Source organism: Manduca sexta, chromosome 27 (genome assembly GCF_014839805.1).
Source record: "Manduca sexta isolate Smith_Timp_Sample1 chromosome 27, JHU_Msex_v1.0, whole genome shotgun sequence".
NCBI classification, from domain to species: domain Eukaryota; kingdom Metazoa; phylum Arthropoda; class Insecta; order Lepidoptera; family Sphingidae; genus Manduca; species Manduca sexta.
The window spans coordinates 18,325,755-18,349,628 of NC_051141.1; the positions used below are offsets into that span (position 1 = coordinate 18,325,755).

General features: G+C 35.6%; 1 protein-coding gene across 6 annotated transcripts in view; it reads right to left on the reverse strand.

Annotated features, from left to right (window-relative positions):
- LOC115440530 (titin homolog) overlaps nucleotides 1–23,874 on the reverse strand; it is a 131,723-nt gene that overhangs the window by 54,856 nt on the left and 52,993 nt on the right. For all 6 annotated transcript variants that reach the window (XM_037443752.1, XM_037443750.1, XM_037443755.1 and 3 more), the window contains exons 2-5: nucleotides 16,282–16,396; nucleotides 15,645–15,818; nucleotides 2,374–2,554; nucleotides 1,053–1,177 (exon numbers count right to left, since the gene is read on the reverse strand). In XM_037443752.1, the coding sequence (XP_037299649.1) occupies nucleotides 1,053–1,177; nucleotides 2,374–2,554; nucleotides 15,645–15,818; nucleotides 16,282–16,396 (595 nt within the window). The remainder of the gene's footprint in view (nucleotides 1–1,052; nucleotides 1,178–2,373; nucleotides 2,555–15,644; nucleotides 15,819–16,281; nucleotides 16,397–23,874) is intronic.

Consider the following 23,874-nt stretch of genomic DNA (forward strand, 5'->3'; position numbering starts at 1 on the left):
CAAAGTTACTTTGAACAAAATTAATAACAACATGGGGCCACATTCCTAGTTGGTACAGATTCCGCGCGGAAACTTTCAAATCATAAACAAAATGTTAATAATATCTTATTCGATGATCATAACAAATTATAATGAATTAAGGTATAATAGTGCCTAATATAGGTATTGATTCCTTATTATCTAACCTTTTTTTTTACCAATACCACATAGTTCTAAAGATACTTGAAGCCTATATTGTTATTTAACCACCAAAATAGACATACTAACGATACTTCAAATGTGTTTAGGGCACATCAGTGGTGAAGGTCCATATACCCGATGCCCGCTGGCTTCCTTTTACGTTGAATCTAATTATCATTAGAACGATCAATACATATTAGTATCTATATCAGGTTCCTTTTCAGAAAATTTCACCTTTTACTGATCCACACTAGGCACTAACGATACAAAATGATTTGGCGCCTAGAAATAATTCCGCGCGGAATCAGTTATCACATTTGAACCCCTCGTACACTAATAAACGTGGAATAGCTACATTTTCTCTTAACAAGAGTCAAGTGCAGCCTTGCGCAGTGCGCACTACATTCATTTCGCTCGAGGTAATAGAATTGAAGTATATTATTTTATATCAAAGGTATTCTCCTAAGCTTGTATGCATTTGTAACCGATGCGCGTGTTGACTTTTGCACGAGTATTTTCATGAGCTTTCTATATTTTCGCAGCTTAAATGTAAAACATTTATATTTTATATCATTTTGTGCCTTTAGACTTGAATCGATTTTGTTGTTTATTTTGACTTCATGAATAGGTTGTCCAGATTAACGTAACGATTTTGAAGGTAGACTCATTAACATGTCTTCAAAGACAAGAATAATTTCACTATCCCGGAAAAATCAGACTTAAGAACTATATATCGTCAATTACTCAGCTAATTAGCTCAGTTTTTGGGTTTCCCCAAATCGATAGATTGGTTGATAGAAATAATCATTCGCTGTTAGGCTGGGCAGTGCTTTCTTAAAAAGGTAGTCGCCCCTAAGCTAGGTAGTGGGTACCTTGAACCAGCGCAGCACAGGCGTGGGTACTCCCACCACCTTGCACTCGAGTGAGACGGTGCCCAGCTCCGTCAGCAGCGCGCGGAGCTCCTCCACGAATTCTGGACGTTTGTAGGCCTTCGGTACTGCGGACGAGAAATATTTAAGTTAATATTTAGTTTGGTCAACAGTGTAAGCTATAAGAATTGGTCATCATAAATGTCGCTCCAATACAAATTTATACAATTTTTGCCATCTACGTATTTTCGCCTGTCTAAGCCAGGTTTCAACTATGAATGGAAAACGGATTATACTTAAACATCGTATTCACAAGTACTAACTGATAAGATAGATCAAACAAGTAGCTAGCACAATTCACACGTTGAGTGATTATTACATTTTTTTTTTTAATTTACTCTGTCATTTATCTTTATTTCTTTGCGCATATTTTTATTAGTTACATGCAGGCATCGACCACCGCATGTAAAATAGGTCCCTCGATAAAAATACAGTGTCAAATATCAATACAAGGAGTTATCCTGCTCTCGTTCCCTAGTTGCAATTAGTTGGCTAGAAACACTACACTATGAAACTTCCAGTTGTAGCAGTGTTTTTAGTTAAACTGACATTTGTCCTTTTAAATATTAAATGAAGCCCATGCTCAGCTGTATATAGGATTATCCCGAAATTGCGTTACTAAATGAAACATACTAGCCACCTTTGCGAACATCGTGCTAAAACTATACAAATGAATATGAAGACCGAACATTCAATCAATCGCGGTTTAAGTTTTCTCATTTTTTGAGCACGCTGTAGTTTAGCGCGCAATAGTGTTTTCGAGACTGTACCGTACCTTTTTGTAACAGTGGGTGATGTTGCAGTTTTGTGTTTTTACGTCTACAGTTAGAATAAACTATTGTAAAGTGTCAAGAAGATTAATACACATTTAAAATTATGTTACAAAATGACTGGAGAAATATAATCATAATATCAGCCCTGTATTATATACTGTCCCACTGTTAGGCACGGGCCTCCTCTAGGTACCACTGAGAGGGATTAGGCCTTATTCCACCACGCTGGCCCAGTGCGGATTGGTAGACTTCACACACGCTCAAAAGTTCCTATACAGAATTTCTCAGGTATGCAGGTTTCCTCACGATGTTTTCCTTCACCGTTAAAGCAAGCGATAATTCAAAAAGAATACACATCATTTTTTAGAAAAGTCAGAGGTGTGTGCCCTTGGGATTTGAACCTGCAGACATTCGTCTCGGCAATCCATTCCACACCCAACTAGGCTATCACCGCTTCTTGAAAAATTAATATGAATTTAAAGCGAGATTACCAAGCACATTAAGATGAGCGGAGCAGCTGGCGCGGCCGCCCGCGTTCTCAGCGGTGCAGGTCCAGCGGCCGGCATCATCGACGCTGACGGCGGCCACGTCGGCACACCAGAAGTTACCATCGCGGGCCAGAGACACCCGCTCCGCCTCCAGGAGACGCCTCTCGTTGCGGTACCATGTTACCTGCAAAAATAAAAAACGTTGAGCTGTCGCCACACACTGGAGAGATGAAAATATGGAAACTACTTTCTAAGAGAATAGGTATTAAAGTATTGTTTATTAAAGGAAATAAATATGACATATCGAAACAAAATATTCAGATATAAAAAACTATCCAATATTTAAATATACAAGGTCAGCGAGGTGAGAAATAGCCGATCTGACCCGCATCAGACATGTCACGTCACTTTAAGATTAGAAATAAGTTCTGATGATGAGATTTCGTTATGGCTATAACTATTCCGAACTTAAAAATCCCTAGCATTTTGTAATATAACACGATTAGTTGCCATTGAGTTGCAATTAGGGTTTAGCTATTATTTTTTTGTTAATCTATTTTACCGTTCCATACTTGTAACTATTACCATGTTATATGACTTTTTATTGCTTTGAATGACGAGACGAGCTTGACGTTCGCCTGGTGATAAGTGATACGACCGCCCATAAACAGCAGGAACACCATCCATCACCTTTAATTACAAAGTATTGACGTAAAACAAAATATACTGAACTCTCATATCTTGCTACGCCCCAGTAAAAATATCTTGTAGGAAAATATTTGTGAACCATGATTTCAATATTACATTTTCGTTATCGATCCATATTGGGAATTTCATTCAAATAATTTTAGTTGCTTGACCGGCTAATACCTGAATATCGAGAAAATGTTTTGGTGAAGTTAGTTGTAAAGTTTAAGTTAATTCAGTATTTGAACTTTGACATTTATAACAGTAGCAAGATGTAAGATTCGTAGAAATGGGAAGCTTTAAAGCTTTTCCTTACCCTGCAGTTATTAAAATAGGTAATATAATTGACTGGTTACAGTCTACCTTGGACGTTTATTTGTCATCGAGAGGTAATATCCTCAGGGTGTGGGTTCGATTCTCGTATAGAAACAATTAATGATAGGTGCCTGTATTTTTATACAATGACAACAATGTCCACCTCTGTAGTAGGGTATAGATAGAGTGTTAACTAAAGAGAGATGTTTTATATTCCACGCCCCACAAACTCTAACTGCTTGGGTTCATTCCCCATTTATTGAAATTTTATCAAAATTCATTCTTATGAATAATATTAAACTATAGTATTCAATATATTAAGTCCTTCTCTCGGGGTCCTTCTTTTTTCTTCTCTCACTGTCTCTCTTTCTAATGTTGGTATTCCTACATTCTTATCCATGTTGTTATTCATCTCTGAAGTTTGTCATCGTTCTTCGGTTTTGTTGCTTGTTTCTACTTTGACGTCATCTGAATTCTTACATCGTTTTCTTTTTTCTACATGTGTATACCAAGAAGTTTATAGCGTATCCATCTTACTTGACGTTGGCAAAATTGTCCCAAAGGACAGAGCTAGTTAGGAAAAAAAAAGATGTTGACCTCCCGCCAGTCGACATAATATCTAATTACTTAAAAAAGTAAGAGAAGTAAAACTATAATTTGTGAGAATTGTTTTGTATTCGTATAGGTTATTTCGTTTTATATTGTTAATTTGTATAAGCCCCTTTTTGAAGTAATTGTAATTTTTACTACATGGATGTAAATGCCGAAAAATGCATAATCATAGAAAATAAATTGACGGTCGTAACCAATATTCGAATAAATCGCAATTCATCACGGGCCGTCAATTAGATGAGGTGTCAAAGGAATTAATGAATGATCGAGCAGATCGGCTAACCTGTCAAAGGCTACTCGATTTGTGCGAAAAGGAGACTTATATTGCTGAGTTAGGGTTTATATTTGTAGCCGAAGTTAGCTGAAACCTTTTTTATTAACATTTCGATAGCTATGCTGAAAATGAAAACATACTTTAGGAAGAAGTAGAGTGGGGTAAGTTGACCTTTAGCATTATTTAATTTGAATCAAACTTAACTTTTAAATACAGTTAGGTGTGGCACTAACAATGTCAAGTAGTTGTCCTAAAACACTTCACCGTGAAACTGACAGACTTGTGTCAACAACTGTGAGGTAGTGTCAATGTCTTGACACTAACGTAAAAATTAACTGACATATATAAAATTTGTTCATGTCTTTACGTATTATTTTTGTTTCGTTTACTCTCTCATCAATCTTCAAAGTACCTATGCTTGTTTAATTTTTAAATATATTGCAACAAAATTATTTGCTCGATAACGCTCGATATTGCTCAATAGCCCATCAGAATAATTAATAATTTTAATTACTAAGTCATACCTACAGAAAGATTGCAAATGTAAAATTGATATTTCAATAAAATAAAACCCGTACATGAATCGTTTAAACACGCATTTATACGGCTTCAGTTTAAAAATTCGCCCTTTTTGAAAAAAAAATCCACCTCTATTCCAACCATATAATATTTACATAAAGCTATGCTTTGTAACTTCGCTTCAATATCCAAAACATATATTGAAGCTTAGTGCTAACATAATAGTTACTAAAATAGTTTGAAGTCGTAACACCGATTGAATAACATATGTTGCTTATTGAATAATCTGAAGTTCATATAGCCTTGCTAAATCAGTGGCTCCTTATTATAAGATCCTTTGTTAATTTTTACTTATGTTGCAAAAATGAGATTAAATATTTGCATGTTGGTATTAATTACAAAAGGCAATAATGCATGGTTCCCCCTTTATTAACTAATATATTTAATAACTAATTATTTGGGATTATTGGATTGTTTTAAAAGGAAAAGACAACATAATGCCATATAATTTTTTTTTTCGTTAATATTTAGTTATTGTTAAATACTTTTATGTGGATTTTCTCCGCACTTTTACGGTGATGTGCGTGTATTAGCTTATATAATTAATCAGCCTTTGTATATAAAAAAATATATTTGATAATAATATTATAAAAGAATGGACAGTTGATGACAAAAAATAAAGCCCGGAGTTTCTTTCTGTCTTTCTTCTTCGGGTAGTCATCGCTTAGGTAGTTAGTGAAAGGCTGGTAGGTTAGCTAGGTTAGGGCTTTTATTGTCCTAATCGGTGAGGATCGCGACGCGTTTCTCCCTTATTGCTTATTTAAAAATACATATATACATCATTTAATTTCTTCTTCCCTGCTAGCCCGAGCTGGCTTCTTTGTTTACTAAGTTTATTTATTTTATTTTCAATATAAATTGTCTTTGTTTATATAAGCTAATTTAATTAAGTAATAATTAAATATTCTCATATACTTATCATATGTGCAACTATGTTCGCATACGTGATGAATAAAGCATTCTTTTTTTATAATTAGCAAAATAATAGAACACCGGAATGCGTGGCATAACTGCAACGTCACAATGACATGGGTAACGACATCAGTCTTGCGAAAAAAAAAGAAAAAGGGCGTGAAACTGAACCGGCCAGTGCGCGGTCTACTGCGTCGACGATACACATTTGAGGCATTTTTCTTTGCATCGGACAGACGTTCACAAACGTTGCATTTTTTTCTAGCTATATATTTGTCCTTACTCTTTTTTATTGTTAATTTTCATACAAATAAATGTTGAAACCCTGAATATGTAATTCAATTTGCAAATCAAATATAACATAGAAACTTTTAATAACAAACTAACGATGTTACAAACTATACTTGCTGACATTACCTACCCATAAATAGAGGAAAAACCGTGATGTTCGCGAAATTCCTGAAGTTCTGTCTCTCGCCGGAAATTATCTGCCGCAGCAAACTTCGTTTTGCAGCGTCTTGTGATTCAGTTTGTTCGTTTAAGGAAAAATGGCGAGGTTTGTACATTTCCTTTGGTTGAGTGAAATTACTTCTCGAAGATGTTTGGCGGGACCAACTCGATTTTTCTTTCCTTATTTAAGTTTTAGTTTTGTTTGTAAACTATAAACATACAGCTTTTAGCATACTTTTTATTTTATAAAACTGAGAAACTAAAAGCTCAGAATGCTCATTCAAAAGAAAATAAAGTCTCAATACTAAAGCTCAGTTGTCTCTCAAAAAGATCCGCATAACGTGATATAAAACATTTGTGGCTTTTTTTAGGGGTATCGGACCCTGCAGTTATGACCGCGAACGGGATACTGTAATCCCCCGGCTTGGCGACTCTAGGGTCCTGGAGGAAAGATGGAACGAATAGCTGGGAAGGAAGTGTGGGGGAAGAATAAGGAAACTTCTTGGGATGGGAGGAGGGTAAAGGCTAGGAACTGTTCGCGAGCCCTTATAGGCCTCAATGTGAATTGGCAACCATGAGGTATGCACACTTAACTGTGTGCCTAGGGCCGCGACGAATGTCCCCCCGTGCATGACCGAGCGCACTATATAGTATAGTTAACCGACAAAATTAATTTAATTTAGGCTATCTTCATAAAAACACTATTATCAGAAATAGTGCCTTAAAGTGGATTAAACATAAATTTGGGTCATCCGAAATCTAACACAATAAGGAGCAGCGATAGCCTAGTTGGTTGTGGAACGGACTGCCGAGATGAATGTCTGCAGGTTCAAAACCCAAGGGCACATAGCTCTGACTTTTCTAGTTATTTGTGTATTCCTTGTGAATTATCGCTTGCTTTTAGCGCGAAAGAAAACATCATAAGAAAACCTACATACCGAGAAGTTCTGTATAGAAATTTTGAAGGTATATGAAGCCAATCCGTAATAGGCCAGCGTGGTGGACTGCCCAACATGACGTGCCCAACAGTAGGACAGTATATAATACAGGGCTGACATTATTATTAATTTGTAGCACTACTTACTTTTCAGTATATATACAAAATATCAACAAGGTCAAAATGACCTTTCAAATCTAGTGAACCACTGTAGATAACTTTTTGGTGATGGTATAACGCGCATATTTTAAATTTTAGTTGCCCAAGTAACAAAGAACATTTACAATTAGTTCAGGGCTGCGGCCCAGACCTGGCCTGTAATATTCGGAGCACGTGAAGCTGAATTATTAACGCTCTAATTTGCTTCGATCGGCTTGTGCATTTATACTAAAGACAACCGCTCCGTCAATACGTTCAATGAATTAATGAGGAGACAGCGATGCACCAGCTATAGGCGAAATAAGCTACTTTGTATAAATGTAAATGTGACTTGTAAAAAAATATATGTAAAAACTGAGAAACAGATTTGATTTGACTTTATTTAAACCATTTAAACCATTAATTTCTCTACACACATAAATACAACAAAAAAAGTATAAAATGAAAAGAAACACACACATAATTAACAATACAGTTCATGATGACATAATCTCATAAGCCCGCTGAAATTAAATAGGATCAGAAAAAGAATATAAATTCGAAGACATTCTGGGACTAGCCGAAATACCAATAGAAAAGATAAGAGACGAACGCGAACCAAAGCGGAAACCTTGAGATGAAGGAATGCGCCACCGCCCCAATGACATAATTCCTCTATTTTTGCCCACTGCCGGCCACATCCGTTGTCCTATTTATAACATGTTATTGACTCAGACACGCACGGTGTGTAAACAATCTATAATTTACTTTCGACTTAATAAACTGATTTATAAAGTAAAAATTCGGCTTCAAAGATTTTTATTTACGGGTTTATTTTGGAATGAAATGAACAAACGTATTTTCTTATCTATTTTTGATTTCTAAAATAGGTAAGAAAATAGGTACGATTATTATAAAACTTTCTAAAGTATATGTGGCTCCAAATTTTATTGTTCCTAAAAATTTTATAAATATTAGTCCGTGACTTGAGACCATAATCTAAGACTGAAACTCTTACAGGGTCTAAAGAGAAGTTCACATATCTAAAAGGAGTGTCTCTCCAATTAAAAAAGCAGCATTTACTTAGCCCTGGCACTTAGATAGAGGTACAAGAGAAGGAAGAAAGCCTCTACGTTCATAAGTTCCATCATTCATTGATTCATAGAAACTACTTATCCATTAAGTAAAACATTACTACTACTTTACCGCGAACTACACTGCACTAAAGTCTACGTCATGATTCCCAGAATGATTAAATAATATTAGTATTAAATTCCAGGGGCGTAACTAGCAATGATACGGAGCCCCTGAGTTGTAATAGCTCCAAGTTTGCAAGCAAACATTTGTAAATGTGATAGAGCGCGAGCCCCCGGCAAATTAGCACCCAGTCAGGAGAAACATCGTTACAAACATTTAACTTTTTACAAGGTTTTTTTTATTAATTCATTTCAGCCCTGTATTATACTGTCCCACTGGCGGGCACGGGTCTATACTACTGAGAGGGATTACGCCTTAGTCCACCACGCTGGGCCTAGTATGGATTGGTAGTCTTCACACACCCTCAAAATTCCTACTGAAAACTTCTTAGGTAAAGAAGGTTAAAGCAGGCGATAATTCACAAAGAATATGCACATCATTTTAGAAAAGATATGTGTGCCCATGGGATTTGAACCTGCGAACATTCGTCTCGGCAGTCCATTGCAAACCCAACTAGGCTATTGCCGCTTATATATTTATATATTAAATAATTTATTATTCCGATAAAAACTCGAACAAGCGAAAAGTTCCAAAACGTATTTACAACAATCTACGTCGTAGGTTGTAAATATAATCATAGCACATTATTAAATAGGTAAGTTCCTTATTATATTTATCCTTGCCAGCCCGAACTTGCTACTTTGGTTGGTACCTTGTATTCCTTATAAATTTTATCCTAATTTAAAATGTCCGTATATAGGTAATTTTAATTGCTATATAGAAATAATAATAATTATTCTTATACATTATTTTGATATATCATAAGTGCAACTTTGTTCGCTTACGTGATAAATAAAGTATTTTATTTTATTTATTTTCATTTAATGTTGTAAGAAAATTTCACCTCGAGTTTTCTAAGGCGTTGCATAGACGCTGTTAATTTGAGTTACACTACTAACTATTCTACTATGAATCTGACAGTCTGCGCGTCGCCTAAGACATTCCGAAGAATCTCTACATTAATCAGTCCAAAGCGGTAGAGTAGTAGTAGTACCTCGTAGAGTTGTTTGTAGATGGAGCAATTGTATAATTAGTGGCAACTCAGATTTTAATTAACCTGGAAACAGTCAGAAGATTCAAAGTTGGTGTCTTATGTCAAACCTAGATTAAACCCTAAGGCTAATATATAAGTTTTTATCGCACGAAGTTTATAACAGAGACAACAAACTATCAACAGCACTCTGTAATATTATAAAGTTGGAGAGTTTGTTTGACATTCATTTTAGGAACTACTAGACCGATTTTGATTTATTTTGACTAATGGGAAGCTACATTACTTCTAAGTGCTATAGGCTACTTTTTCCGGGGAAAAAATTTACCCTAGAAAAACTTTTTCGGGCAAAGCGGCAGGCATAAGCTAGTTTCATTAAACTGATCAGCAGTTGTTAAGAACGATATACTGAGAGTAAGTGTTTGTCATTAGTATCATGGTTTATAATATATAATAAAACATCATCCATGCGATGTCATAAAGCCAATTAAATATTACGCGTGTTTAGAGCAAATACCAACAATCTAAATCTTAGGAGGATTTCGATTATATTATCATTATTCAGAATAATTTTAGGAAAATATTTCCATAACTATCGAGTGTCAGTTTTTTTTTTGGTTCATATTAAATATAAAACTTCAAATTAAGTTTATTTCTCGGCAGTGTGCTGTTTTTATTCGGGTTTGAGTTCACTTATTTAAGTGAAATCGCATCGGATCTTACTCCGCGATTTGTATTTTTTTTAATATGATTAAACATCAGTTTTATGAATTACATTATAAAAAATCCAGTACATCCTTCATCTTTGAATTCGCCACTAACAATTACTTAAGCAACTTAGCATACTTTTATTTACAGTTTACCTTGAAGCATAAGAGATGGCACCACGATACACTTGCAATAAACAATGCCAATTTAAAACTGCATGCAAACTTTTTGGCGTTTGAAATAAGTTTATTATTTATCAATTATTTATTATTTTTCTATTTACGGCAAAATAATATAACTTGACCGTAAATATTAAAGAGAATGAGTCATCGTTACCCCTGAATTCTGAAAGATCGGTAAAACCAATTCGGCGTTGAATTATAGCTAACGTATTGACAGCCAAGTGACGTCAACCCTATAATAATATAGTATTAACAACTCTTTAGTTTTTTTCAAACATCGCTTTTCGTGTAAAATTCTATTGTTATAGTCTCTTTTTGTTTTTGTATCTGCTATTATTACTCGATATTGGCAAAATCATGAGAGCCATAATATAAAAGAAGAAGAACAACTCTTTAGCAAAAATAAATAGAAAAAATACAATAAATACAAGTACATACAAATACTTCATTTATTATTATGAAATAAATATGTAGTATGTTACACCTCCCTTTTCAAAGAGGCTGGCATACTGAGGACTGGCGAGGGTTAATCATCTCTCCCCTATGGATGTTCTATCTGCACACTAGTCCTTATCAAAGACGCAGTGGGGATGCCAGAATAAAAATCACCTTTAAAAATGAATAGATAAGCCGGTAGGAATATTGGATTGTGGACCTACTGTGAGGCACACCGATTCTTCGCCGCACAAACCATACATTTGTTTAATGCTGAAGAAGAAAAAATATGAGTAAACCTGCATACCTTAGAAGTCACGGCAAGAATAAAAAAAACACACATCACGCCTTATTCCCAAAGGGTTAGGCAGAGCGCAACCAGAACACCCACTGTTCGCTTTATGTGTTCCGTCACATGATGCGATAAGGAGCAAGCCTATCGCTATATCGGGCACAAATTTCAGACTCCGGGCTGATAAAATAAAAATGATATCACTTCCCAACCTGGGATTCAAAGTCGAAATCGCAGAGCGGTGTCAAACTCCGCCGCAATACACCTACGCCATCAAATTATAATTATAGCATACTTCAATACACCAAGACCCACTAACGCCTTAAACAAAAGATTTAATACCCAGGAGTAAGGAAGAATCCTTGATGAAACGTGCTCTGTGGTGATATAATATCTGGCGACGTGAGAATTCTATTAGACTTTAAGATGCTTGTCCATTGCATCTTTTATACAGAAACGTGACCTCAAAGCTTGAGATAGTAGGGGGTGAGAGGTCCAAAGAGATTGTCGACTGACGAGCGATGATTGTCCTCGCCAGTTGACACAATAGGATGTTTGACAATTTATTAATATGTATGTACTACGATAGAGGACTATTCACTTATAGCATGAATTATATTTTTATTGTTAAAATATGCTCAATTTATTGAATATCCGTGATTTTCTTTTGTCATTTATAATTTCGCGCTAAAACGCGTAGTCACGTGACGTTATACCTGTGTGATGTCATCGCTTATATACAAACAATCGTGACAGTTGTGGCACCTAACCTGCACCTTACAACAGAACAATTGTCTACGATTTATATCTGCTAGTTGTTACTTTTCCCACAAAAAATGTCATGCAGTCGTTACTACATATTTATTGTAGTGAATGATATAATGTTTATGAGAGATGACGTCACTAGGAATGGCGGCCGGCATCGCGTCGTTTTAGGCCGCGAGGGATACAGATAAAAAATTCAAAATTTTGATGACGTATATGAAATATTTACAATACGTTTAAAACAAAAAAAATCTATTTGATAAATATTGTCGCCCACTATTCTTTCTCCTGGAGCAGTTTTATATTTGTGACCGCCTGCTTATAGAATGTGTCTGTTTGAGTCGCATGTTAATAATGAAATAATACCGCTAGTGTTAAAGCATTGAAAAGCTTTACAAAAGAATATTGTCTTTTTTTACAAAAAAAAAGGGTTGAAGAGTATAGCGGTTGGTTGCGGCGGTTGTTTTAGCTGCGATGATTGTGTTGTGATGAGTTTTGACAACTTTTATGTATTTAATCTTCTATTTACAATCCATTAATAAAGAGTAAAATAATAACATAGTAATTGCATAACGTCTAAACGGACCTTTAGCTCTCTGCTCGTTGCAGAGAGCAGTCGGTCAAGGATGCACCGACCCCACTCCTCCCTTTCCGTCCTGAGTTTACGAGGAACATAAACTTCCCTTAATACCATCTATTGCTGTCAACTTGCGGGTTTGTTTCCTACAAATTATCAGTAGAGGCATCGCTTAACTAATTAGGACTCTGTACGGAAGATTCTGGGTTTTTTGACGGTGGTTCGAATTGTACATGCCTACCTTCATATACAAAGCCGTGAATTGAAAAAAATAGGTTGTATATTTGTCACAAGTGATAATCACTGATACGAGTGTTGAAAAATAAAGACTAGAAAATATATAACCAACTATAACGGAAAAGAAGCAGCCATTGATCAGACGTATCACATCAAAACTAATGCTGTTGATGCAACTACCAAAACTATACATTGACAGATAGTTGTGCGTACGGTGCATAAATTTAAAACTAAATAAAGAAAATATAAACTAACTTTAAACTAGGTTTATCACGAACGTTAGATATAAATGTTAGTATTAATAAATGTCATGAAGCCACTGTAAGTTTTAAATACACTGTCTAGATTCCTACAAGCAGAGGAAATTACAGCTGCTTAAGTAACTATTAAATTTATAAAGCTTTTTTTAATTTTTACGTAACTGACACCTAGACCTTTTAATTTTCAACCAAACATGCTGAGATAAATGACCGTTGGTCAATAACAGAAGACTCACAAACCTCTAAATTTACAAATTTACTTCAATTATCGTTCTGTTTAATGGCGAAAGAAAACATCGTGAGGAAACCTACATACCTGAAAATTCTCCAAAAGAATTTCGAAGGTATATATAAAGTCGGCCATCTTGTGCTATACCTAGTGGATTAAAGCCTAAACCCTCTCAGTAGTGAAGGAAGTCCGTGCCAAGCAAAGGGCAATAAGGTGCAGAGTCGCAGAAAATAAACTGTTTTCTATATAGAATAGATCTAAAATGCTGCATATTATTCAATAGATTACGAAAGAAATATTTAAAAAATACGGCACCTGAAAAGAAGCATTCTGAAAAGTAAAACTCTTTTATTTTTTCTGATCGCGATTCATATTAAAACTTTCTATTTTTAACAAATAATTGTAAAAATATATGTATATTAAGTAAAGAATATTTTAAAGTCTTCACAACATATTAAAACAGTTTAAGTCAAAAGTGTTATACGCGAAAGATGACCAGAAATTAAGAATTTTTCACTCAGTCCGTTTTTTCGCCGTACCATTTTACTCTTAGTTTGACTTGGTTTTCCTAACCGCCGTTTTCAATAAACGATTCCAATAGATTTTTCGAACGACCACAAAAATGGACCAATCAGAACAAAGATGTTTTTGACATTTACAAATGAGTTATTTTGATTGGCTCCTTCTCGGAATCGGATTGAATATTGGATTGGGGTCGTTTATTAAAGAACAGTATGTAACAGTGTTTCTATTTACTCATTGATTTTAGTACACCAACCGCATAACATATTAATTAATATTACATTTTATCTATCTTTTCAAATAGGTTAAGGTAGCTACCCTTATTGCCTCGTCCCAAAAACCTATACCGTATACTATGCGTTATCTTCTCAACAGTGAGCAAACAAACTATCTTAGCTTAGCTGCTGGTCGGCAACCCGCAAATATCTTTTACTTTAGCGACATTTCTGATGTGGCAAATCTCAATGATTATACTTCACTGCCACTTTTGCATTTAAATAGTTTATTTTTTATTTGGCAGATTATTTTTTGAAACTCTGGAGTGGAGAAAACGAATTGAAATTTTTTTTAAAACTAGATTCAAAACTCAAAACACAACCTGCTATAACTAACAAAATAGAAGTCGGTACATTATACCTATATAATACTAATTTCATAATGATATCTTATGTTTATCTTAAATTTACTTTCTTATGAATGTTAGATATCGAAATAAAACTAGAATTCGGATTTTATCACGGTTTTTTATGTTATATTTTTGTCTCGAAGTTTCGAAGATTACAGCCTTCATAATCACACGGCGGACTAAACTGTAGGTCTACATCAACATCCCAATAGTCAAAGTTACTATATCCTATTTACATTTTCCAATTACACATGTTTCTTTATTTTTGTATAAAAAAAATTGCTGGTGACGGTCCGATCTACGCAGAACGATCTCATTTTTCGTTTCTTCTCAGTTTACTTATTTGTTACAATTTCAAAAAAGTTTTGAATAAACATATGCCTCTACAGTTAGGCTTATCTCCTTAAAGTATAGGCTGTTTATCGCGGCTCATAAACGTCCACCATATCAAATAATTGGTGGATACGCGTCCCTTAAAGGAATAGGTTTCAGAGAACGGAGGAACTGAGTTTCTAACATAAAGATTTATTAATGGTTTAAACGGCCTGTATAATTACTGCCTACCTTACATTAGTACTTCATATATTACCCCACAAAACACTAAATCTAGACGATTTACGCAAATCTAGATTCTAAACCAGCCCAACGCGGTTTATACGCGTGTCGGTTTCTGAAGAGATATTTGCAACACCTATTCGCGTTCAGCTTTGACTCGGTTGGAAAAGCCGATGCTTTTCTGTCTCAATTATTATCCTTTTAAGTCTTTGTTATTTTTATGTTTTATTATGATACAAATCTGGAGCGATGTCGTCAATTTTATCAATAATGTGCATTCATTTAATATATTCAAGACTCACTGCCAAATATCTCATCGTAAACAAGAAATTACTTTAGTAAAATGCAAATGTATTAGACGGGTAACACAACGATTGCTGTATTTATATTAGTCATATTACATAAATCAAATATTGTTCTAAAGTAACATTGTTTTATTGGTAATAATCATTTTTTAACCTTAATTTTTTCATTTCGTTCTTCGAGTTTTGGGGCCATGGTCTATCTACCAATGGCGAAGCTTCTATACCATCCGATTCCCACCGGCTTCCCCTTTAGGTTTATTAACTTTTGCCTTAGTCTTTGTTTTTTGTTAAATTAGCCGCGATATGTTAAAGCAATTTTTTTTCTAGCGTTACCTTTTGAATATAATATTTACAACCTTTGCCTCTGCTATCTAATATAATATAAGTCCCGCTATACATATCCGACATTAAAACCTGAATAAGTACGTACCTTGCACTCAGTGTTACTCAGTATCTCGACGAGAAAGCGTGTCCTGGTGCCCACTTTCACGGTGAGGTCCTGCAGGCGGCGCAGGAAGGTGGGCGGGTCTTCGCCGGTGGGGGCCTCGTCCGCTGACACCTCAAGCCGCACGCGCGCCGTGTCACTGCCCGCGGCATTGCTCGCCTAAAACGATCAAAATATAACTCTTGTTCTGTAAGTCTTAGGTTTCACTTTAGACCAAGCTACGCTATTTCTGACGTTAGGTAGGTTGGTCGTAAAAACTAGGCCGCCTGTCTATATGCTATAAATGTTAATCATAAGGAATAATAATGAGAGAGAACTATACGAGGAAGAACACGATTTTGAATCAATACATCTATAACTGTTCTAAGCTATGTGTAATCACACAATAACATGAATACCTAACCCTTACTAGGCTAGCATGGGGCCTAATCCCTACTAGAAGACCATAACAGTTCAGCAGATGCACAGTAAGATATAAGCCTATTTGTTACCAGAAAGAGTCTCGAGTATGAAGTCTGCCAACCTTCACTAAGTCTCCGTGGACCCAATATTGCCAGGATTAAAAAAGCCTTATGCAGTGAGACAGTCTATAATTCAAGGCTTTCTACTAGAGATACCTCACCTGCAAGGTGTAAAGGCCGGTGTCGTCGGTGCGCGCGGCTGATACGGTGAGTCGTACGGCGCCAGGCTCCTCGGATGACGCAAACCGGCCCTCCAGCGCCGCCCCGGCACGACTCCTACCAAACCACAGACTGGGTAAAACACAAAAATATAACACCACCACCATACATCGGGTATATTTTGAAGCAGAGTGACTGTTCGGAGTGACCAATTCCTAAATTAATAAACAATCCGTATAGGTATCTCCCGGAGGACTCGAAAGTTGTGGTTGGAACTGGTTAATTTGATTTTGTTTGCTTTCTTTTGTTCTTAATTACCCATTGGCGATCCAAAATATATAAAAGCTTTATCCAGACCGATCGGAATAACTAATGAAAATTCGTGTGTTAAGAAATGCTTAGATTGGTCAATTTCCAATAGATCTAGATAGGTATCAAAATCATTTATTATTTCCGCCGCTGGACTTCAGGAATAGTCTGGTAGAGATTTTGGACGTTCACTTTGCCGTGCTGACATACTTACCAACTGGATGTAGTCACTTTTATGACTATAAAAATGGTCGTTTTGTCATCGTACCCACGACAAGATATAAAATATGAAAAACTACTCTTGCAACCCTCAATGAACTAGGAAAGCCCCACATTGTGTTCAAGCATGAATTCCCGCACGGATTCCTTTGTGGTGATCTAGGCAGCCTATGGGATGTAATGAACCAGATCATACTCCTTGCGGGTATATGTGCTTCTTAGTTCTGCCCAAAGTTGGTATGCAATGGACATCAGGTTTCTTTCCCGGAGATTGATGTCACCATGAGTGTTTGATTCCGCTGTCCTAGACGGCGAGGGTTTCCTCGATAAACATAGGCTCAATTTAGAATTACAAACTCGTGTGCAAGGTAGCCCGTGCGAAATACCACGAACTCTGTAGATGCCCATACGCATCCACCATTTGTTCATGACCGAACTGAATTAAAACAAATCCTTAATATCGCTCCAACGATGGAATCGTATAATCCATGCAAACATCGATAAATTCTTTTCGCCCCCCGTGCAATCCACCATTCGTTCATGACGGAATTAAAATTAAATATAGTAATTTCCTTTCGATGATATATCACTATATTCCATGCAAAATTTGTACTACAAGCTAATTATACATCCTCGTGCACATCCATTCGTTCATGATCAAACTGAACAACAACTCATTCATTACAAAACACATATTCAGTAACGGTTGGACCCAAGGTTTGGATTCCAATACACTCTTTATATAAATATGCATTGCCAACAATTGGCGGGTAATTGTTGATCAAGATGAAACCCATCATGTTGAGCAACAAAGGTAATGTTGTTCTGCAGCGTTTTTCATATAAACACAAACGTTCCATTGTCTGCATCATTACTAGTTTTATTGACTAGTAAACACCTTAATTCTGGTTAACAATGTCCTCGTATTTTGTAAACCAATGAGATCTCGCATATTATAAGAGTTCTTTTGGAAATATATCGTTCAAAACCAGGAATAGTTAGAGATCACATAGATTATAATCTATTTGTAAAATGTAATCTATTTCTCGCACAAATTTAAATTATTAAATTATTAAACATTTAAATTATTAAACTAATCTTTTTGTGTCAGTGAATTTTTACCATATTAAGATATATTAGTTAAAGAAATTAGATAAAAATATTATCGCACTGACGCGGTCAATGACTACACCAAAAAAACATGTCAAAATGGCCGTAAAGAGGAACCAGTATTTAGATTTTTATAATTAATATACTATTAAAATTGATAAATAAATAAATGCTACAATTAAGTCTTACATTGTTTTTTATGTCCTTATTTAAGGAGCTTTGTCGTATGTTCACAACTATGTCGTTCCGCACGTGATAAGTACTCTATCATTTGAGATTTACTGATATTAATTATTTAACATTTCCCAGTAAATCCCGTCTTGACATTTACAAAATAACGAAAATAGAACCACATTTAAGAGGTAATGTTACGAATATAGCTGAGTCTAAAAATATTATAATATATGTAGTGGTGGTGGTTCCACCAGTTTCGCGTCTGCCTACCCCTTCGGCGGTAAATGACGCGAGTGTGTGTAAAGAAGTATTCATAATTCACAAAGGAAAAATTATTCACAAAGGAGCTAATAATACCGGAGATACCATAAAAATGTCCTTCCCAACAAATTTTTCATTGTGCAAATATTGTAAAGCCAGTCTAGGTTTTACTCTAAAAGTACGTGAGACTCTAAAGGTAAGCCGAACATAATAGGGACTCTATTTTTGTAATGCCACTGAGACGAGACGAGCTGGCCGTTCGTCCGACGGTAAGCGTCACGATCGTTTACATAAAAAGGAAAAACCTTTGGTCTACATTTTGATCCTTCAAAGGCAATTATAATATCTAAGCGACAAATATTCCGAAAATTATTTATATACTTATTTGTAATAGCCAGACTTTTCTGTGTCGTTTCATCAAATTTTTTTTACAGGCACAGGAGTTACCCCACTACGTCCGATTGCAAGTTTAGTTGGGCCCAATAGAATGTCGACTGAGGAGAGCTGATTATCCCTCGACAGTCGACACAATTATGTCGGCCTGTTGAAACCATATATACACAGGTTGATTCCGGAAAGCGATTATTTTTATCTCTAGGATAAATCTTAATTTATTGGACTTTAATTTACTTTAAAGTCTGCTAATGTCGCTTGCCTTCAACGCATCGATTTTCAGAAGTGTCCAAAGGTGTGGAAAACTGTTTTTAAATTTAAAAAAAAATTGAAAGCATATCGTTAATAGTATATATCGTGGAATTAGCTTCAAAAGCATTTTGATTAGGTATTTAAGATCGCTCCTAAAGAGTACCATTGAGAAGGGGCTCTGTAGTGGACATCTTGTGACCAGTAGATAAACGCCTTCAATATCTCTTGACAGCATATACAGACAATGTCCAGGTTGAACTTTTTGACAAGACTTGGCCGAAGAGTTTAGAGAAATCTAGATCACGTATATTTTAGTAATCGCGAGAGGAGTGGCGTGTAAAACCTAGTATAGCAAATATGTCGAATTATTTCGTGCCGAATCCGTTTTACAGCGACAGTTGGATATTTTAAACCAAAATCAATAACCTACAACGAGATGCACAGACAAATAGTTTGCGACTTGTACTAATATTAACTCCAGTTTATTTTGAACTCGCTAATATCTAGCATCGATGATTCGATTGCAAATTGTTTCACTGTTAGCTAAGTATCTTACTATATATAATATAGAATATCAGCCCTGTATTATATACTGTCCCACTGCTGAACATGGGCCTGTACTGCTGAGAGGGATTTCGCCTTAGTCCACCACGATGGCCTAGTACGGATTGACAGACTTCATATACCCTCAATATTCTTGAAGAGAACTTTTGAGGTATGCAGGTTTCCTCTCGATGTTTTTTTTTTTTCACCGTTAATGCTAGCAATTATTAACAAGGAATACACACATAATTTTAAAAAAGTCAGCAGTGCGTTTGGGTTTGATACTGCAGCCATTCGTCTCGGCAGGCCATTCCTCTCCCAATTAGACAATGTCAATTTTTACCGTGTAGCAACACCGTACCACTGGTGATCCAATTTAGAGGTATCGTAGGCAGTGCACTTACTTAGTGTCATGAAACATCTATATACTCGTATATTCATCTATGTCTATATATTTACGGAGTAATGAGCGCAGGGCAATACCATGCCATGCTAAAACTAAATTTAAATGATTATATAACCTTTTGTAGTTCTTTTACAATTTATCCGACTTTAAAATAGATGGTTCTTAATTCGATGTCTATTTTTTTAATGTTTGTTACCTCAGAGCTCAGTTATTTATGGACCGATTTCGTTTTCTTTTTTAATATAGGCTTAATATATTTTCGTTCTGTTCCTTCATTCAAACTAACTTGTTATTTAGATATAGATACGTTGGGCATATATCAGCTACAACTGGCTTCGTAATTCTAATAGGTTCTTGTAGGTTATTTAGGTTAGGGCTTTTATCGTCCTCACCGGTGTGGATCGCGACGTGTTCCTCCCTTTATATTTATTAAGATTATTTACATCATTTTATTTCTTCTTTCCTGCCAGCCCGAGCTGGCTTCTTTGTTGACTTTTTAGACTTTAATTTATTTTATGTCCAATATAAGTTGTCTTTAGTTTATATAAGCGACTTTATCTAAGTAATATTTAAATAGTTTTATGTACGTTGACTTATCATAAGTACAACTGTGTTCGCCTACGTGATTAATAAAGCATTTTATTTATTTAGTTATTTAAAATATATTGTTAATGTAAGGTAATATGATGTTTGTGTACCAAAGTGCCAAGGCATTCCCACTAGAGTGAGACATTTATTTTCCCTACCAATGTAACAATACCGTATTTTAATATAGTACAACAGTTTTCGAGTATGTTCTCATGTGAAAACGTGGTACGTGTTGTGCACAAGGAATCATTTTATATCATTCAGTGTTATAAATGCAGAGTCGGGTTTCATGTCACTACTTTTTATAACGGTAAATTTGCATCAACCAATCGTTCTCCTGTCAGCAGTAAGGCCAAAACACAAAACCTAGATATTTCCTCGTTCGCAGTCATGCCGAAGGAACTTGTTTCGAAGTGCACCGAAGCATACAATGACACAATGGCGCGGATAAAGTTACTGTGCAGTGTGCAGCCGACTGTGCTGTCGGCAAATATTCTATTGTACGTAGAAAATTCTAGAAACTATCGAGATTGGAATGTGACAGTGTTCCGATCTGTTCCAATGTACGAGGTGTTTGTTATTTTGATAGGATTGTGTTCGAATTTCGATTAGATTCATGTTTGAGGAAGAATAGAGAACTGAGGCCGTAGCTAAGATACCTTTTACTATCGTAAACGCTAACGGAAAACAATAAACATGTATGTGAATGATATTTATTAACGATATATTGCTAGAACATGGCATCGATGCTACGACTCGATTTGGTTACCTATAAGTGTCAAGTACGGAGAGATATCTCTTGTCAACTGATACTTTGTCGCCACCTCACTTACCATCAGACTTAGTAGAGACACTTTGCTATCATTAGCTTTCAGTTTTTATAAATAATGTAGACTTTCTTATTTATAATTCCACAGTACTAAATCCCGTGGAGTAACTCGCGTAAAAGCTTTCTCTCTGTAACAGGAGCCGAAACTTCCGCCAAAAGAAGTCGTTTACGCCAAAAGAAATGAGCGATAAACGATGTCGAAATAGGGACGCTTAACTAGGCTACAGACTGTTTGGACAGACATTACGATTTTAAACGCATTACGTTTATTATGAGAACGAATTTTGTTTCCGTATTGAAGCTGGTCGAAACTTGAGAATCTTCAATATTTCAACTCGGGTAATTGGTATGGATTTATAGAAAAATAGATGTACTACTAAAGTTTCCATTCCCTATAATTTTATAGATAAATGTACATCCTATACTAATAAAAATAATACCGACCCTGTAATAATACCGACACTTTCCTATCGCAGGATTCGGGTTACCTCTTCTACTGAGAAGGCCATAGTCCGCCACGCTGGCCTAATACGGATTGGTACACTTCACACACCCTCAAAATTATTATGCGGACCTCTTCAGGCTTGGGTATCGTCACGATATTTATTGTCCTTCACAGGAAAAGCAAAAGAGATAATTTTCAAAGAATACACACATGACTAGAAAAGTCAGAGATGTGCGCCCTTGGATCTTCTAAGGACATTCATCTCGGCAGTGCGTTTCAATACCCACTAGGCTATCGCTTCTTAATTATCTGCCATATGCTAAATACCAAACTGCAACTGAACTAAAACTTATTCAAAAACTACTAAAAATTTCTGTCTTACTTGCTACACTCGTATATTATAAATATGAATGTATGTGCAGATTTGATGTTAGAAGTAAATGTATTAATTGCGAAATACACATGAAACATAGAAAAGTCGGACGTCGTGGCATTCTGCAGTCCATTTACCCCCAACTAAGCTATCACTGCATAACAAACAATAATAAACACAGTTATAAACAACTAGATTTTACTCACGGCTTCGCCCGTGGGAAAAAGTTTTTTCTGGCATAAAAAATAACCTATGTCCTCAGGTTCCAAACTATCTCCATGTCAATTTTATCAAAATCCGTTCAGTCGTTCTTTTCAGTAGCGTAACAAAGACCAACAGAATTAATTTCGCCTTTATAAGTATGGAAGTATGGATTATATCGGTCAATCATATTATTAATAACTTTTCTGTAAACATTCATTATATTCGATATAATTTCGATACTGCAAAACGATCGACAGTAATTATTGCAGTTCAAATAGTAATTTTCTTCCTAATTAATCCCCTATAATTATTATTCCGTTGCGCTCGCATTGTTAAGGCTAAATATCTTATGTGCCAGGATGGCGAACGCAGTGAGATACCAAACAGTACTATATATTTTAAGGTATTGGATGGTGTTACTGTTTATGGGTGGTCGTATTACTTACCATCAGGCGAACGGCAAGCTCGTCTAATCAATTAATTAAAAAATATCATGCATTTTCCATTTTACAAGTTACCGAGACTATCTGCTTATATGCAAACTATTCATGTTAAGGTTCATGCATTTATTACCAACAACGAAACATTAATGGAGCATAAAATTTCACGTTTATAATTTTATTGCGATGAAAATGGATGCTAGGCTATAATTTGTTCCTCTTACTAAAAAACTTTAGTATTTTTATCAGTAGGAATCAGGATTGTCATTTTTATTACACCATTAAAAAGGTTCAACACAAATATTTCATTCACTATATTAATTTAAATAGAAGTTCCTTACTCGTAAATAGCTGTTCTGGACCCCCAAACTCACTCAATCGTCTTTCAATTTGAAAACCGTCATTCGTTTTCCAATTTATTTATATGAAATTAATCCTGCAACGCTCACGGGAAGCGAAACGTTAGTTGATTACTTCCGATATGTAGATATCCAAAAACCTACCAACTCCACCCTTTTTATTCCTATTCCATTATATTAAATCCGACAACTATTCCATTATAATATTTTCGAATATTTGTTTAAGTTAACCACAGCGAGTGCACAATAATTTAATTAGGAACAGTCTGCCGAGACATAGATCTGCAGATTCAAAATCACGCGCTTCTTTTCGAAGTAACGTACTATACACACACATCATCACGCATTTATCCCCGAAGGGGTATGCAGAGCCGGAACCAGCACTTGCTTTTCGCCAAGAGCGCTTCATTCATAGATCCATAGATTCACAAATTCCCAAGTCCGTGCTGATACTAGCATAAAAACCCAAATGTCACTTTGCCCTGCCCGGAATTCGAACCCAAGACCTCAGAGCGCTGCCGTACCGCACATGCAGTACAGCTACGCCACCGCGGCAGTTAACAGAGTATAAACGTTACAGAGATCAGAGTTTATAAATGAATTTTCGATTAACGGTGAAGGAAAACATCGTGAGGAAACCTACATTCCTGAGAAGTCTCTGTTACAATTGCATAGCTATGTAAATCTGCC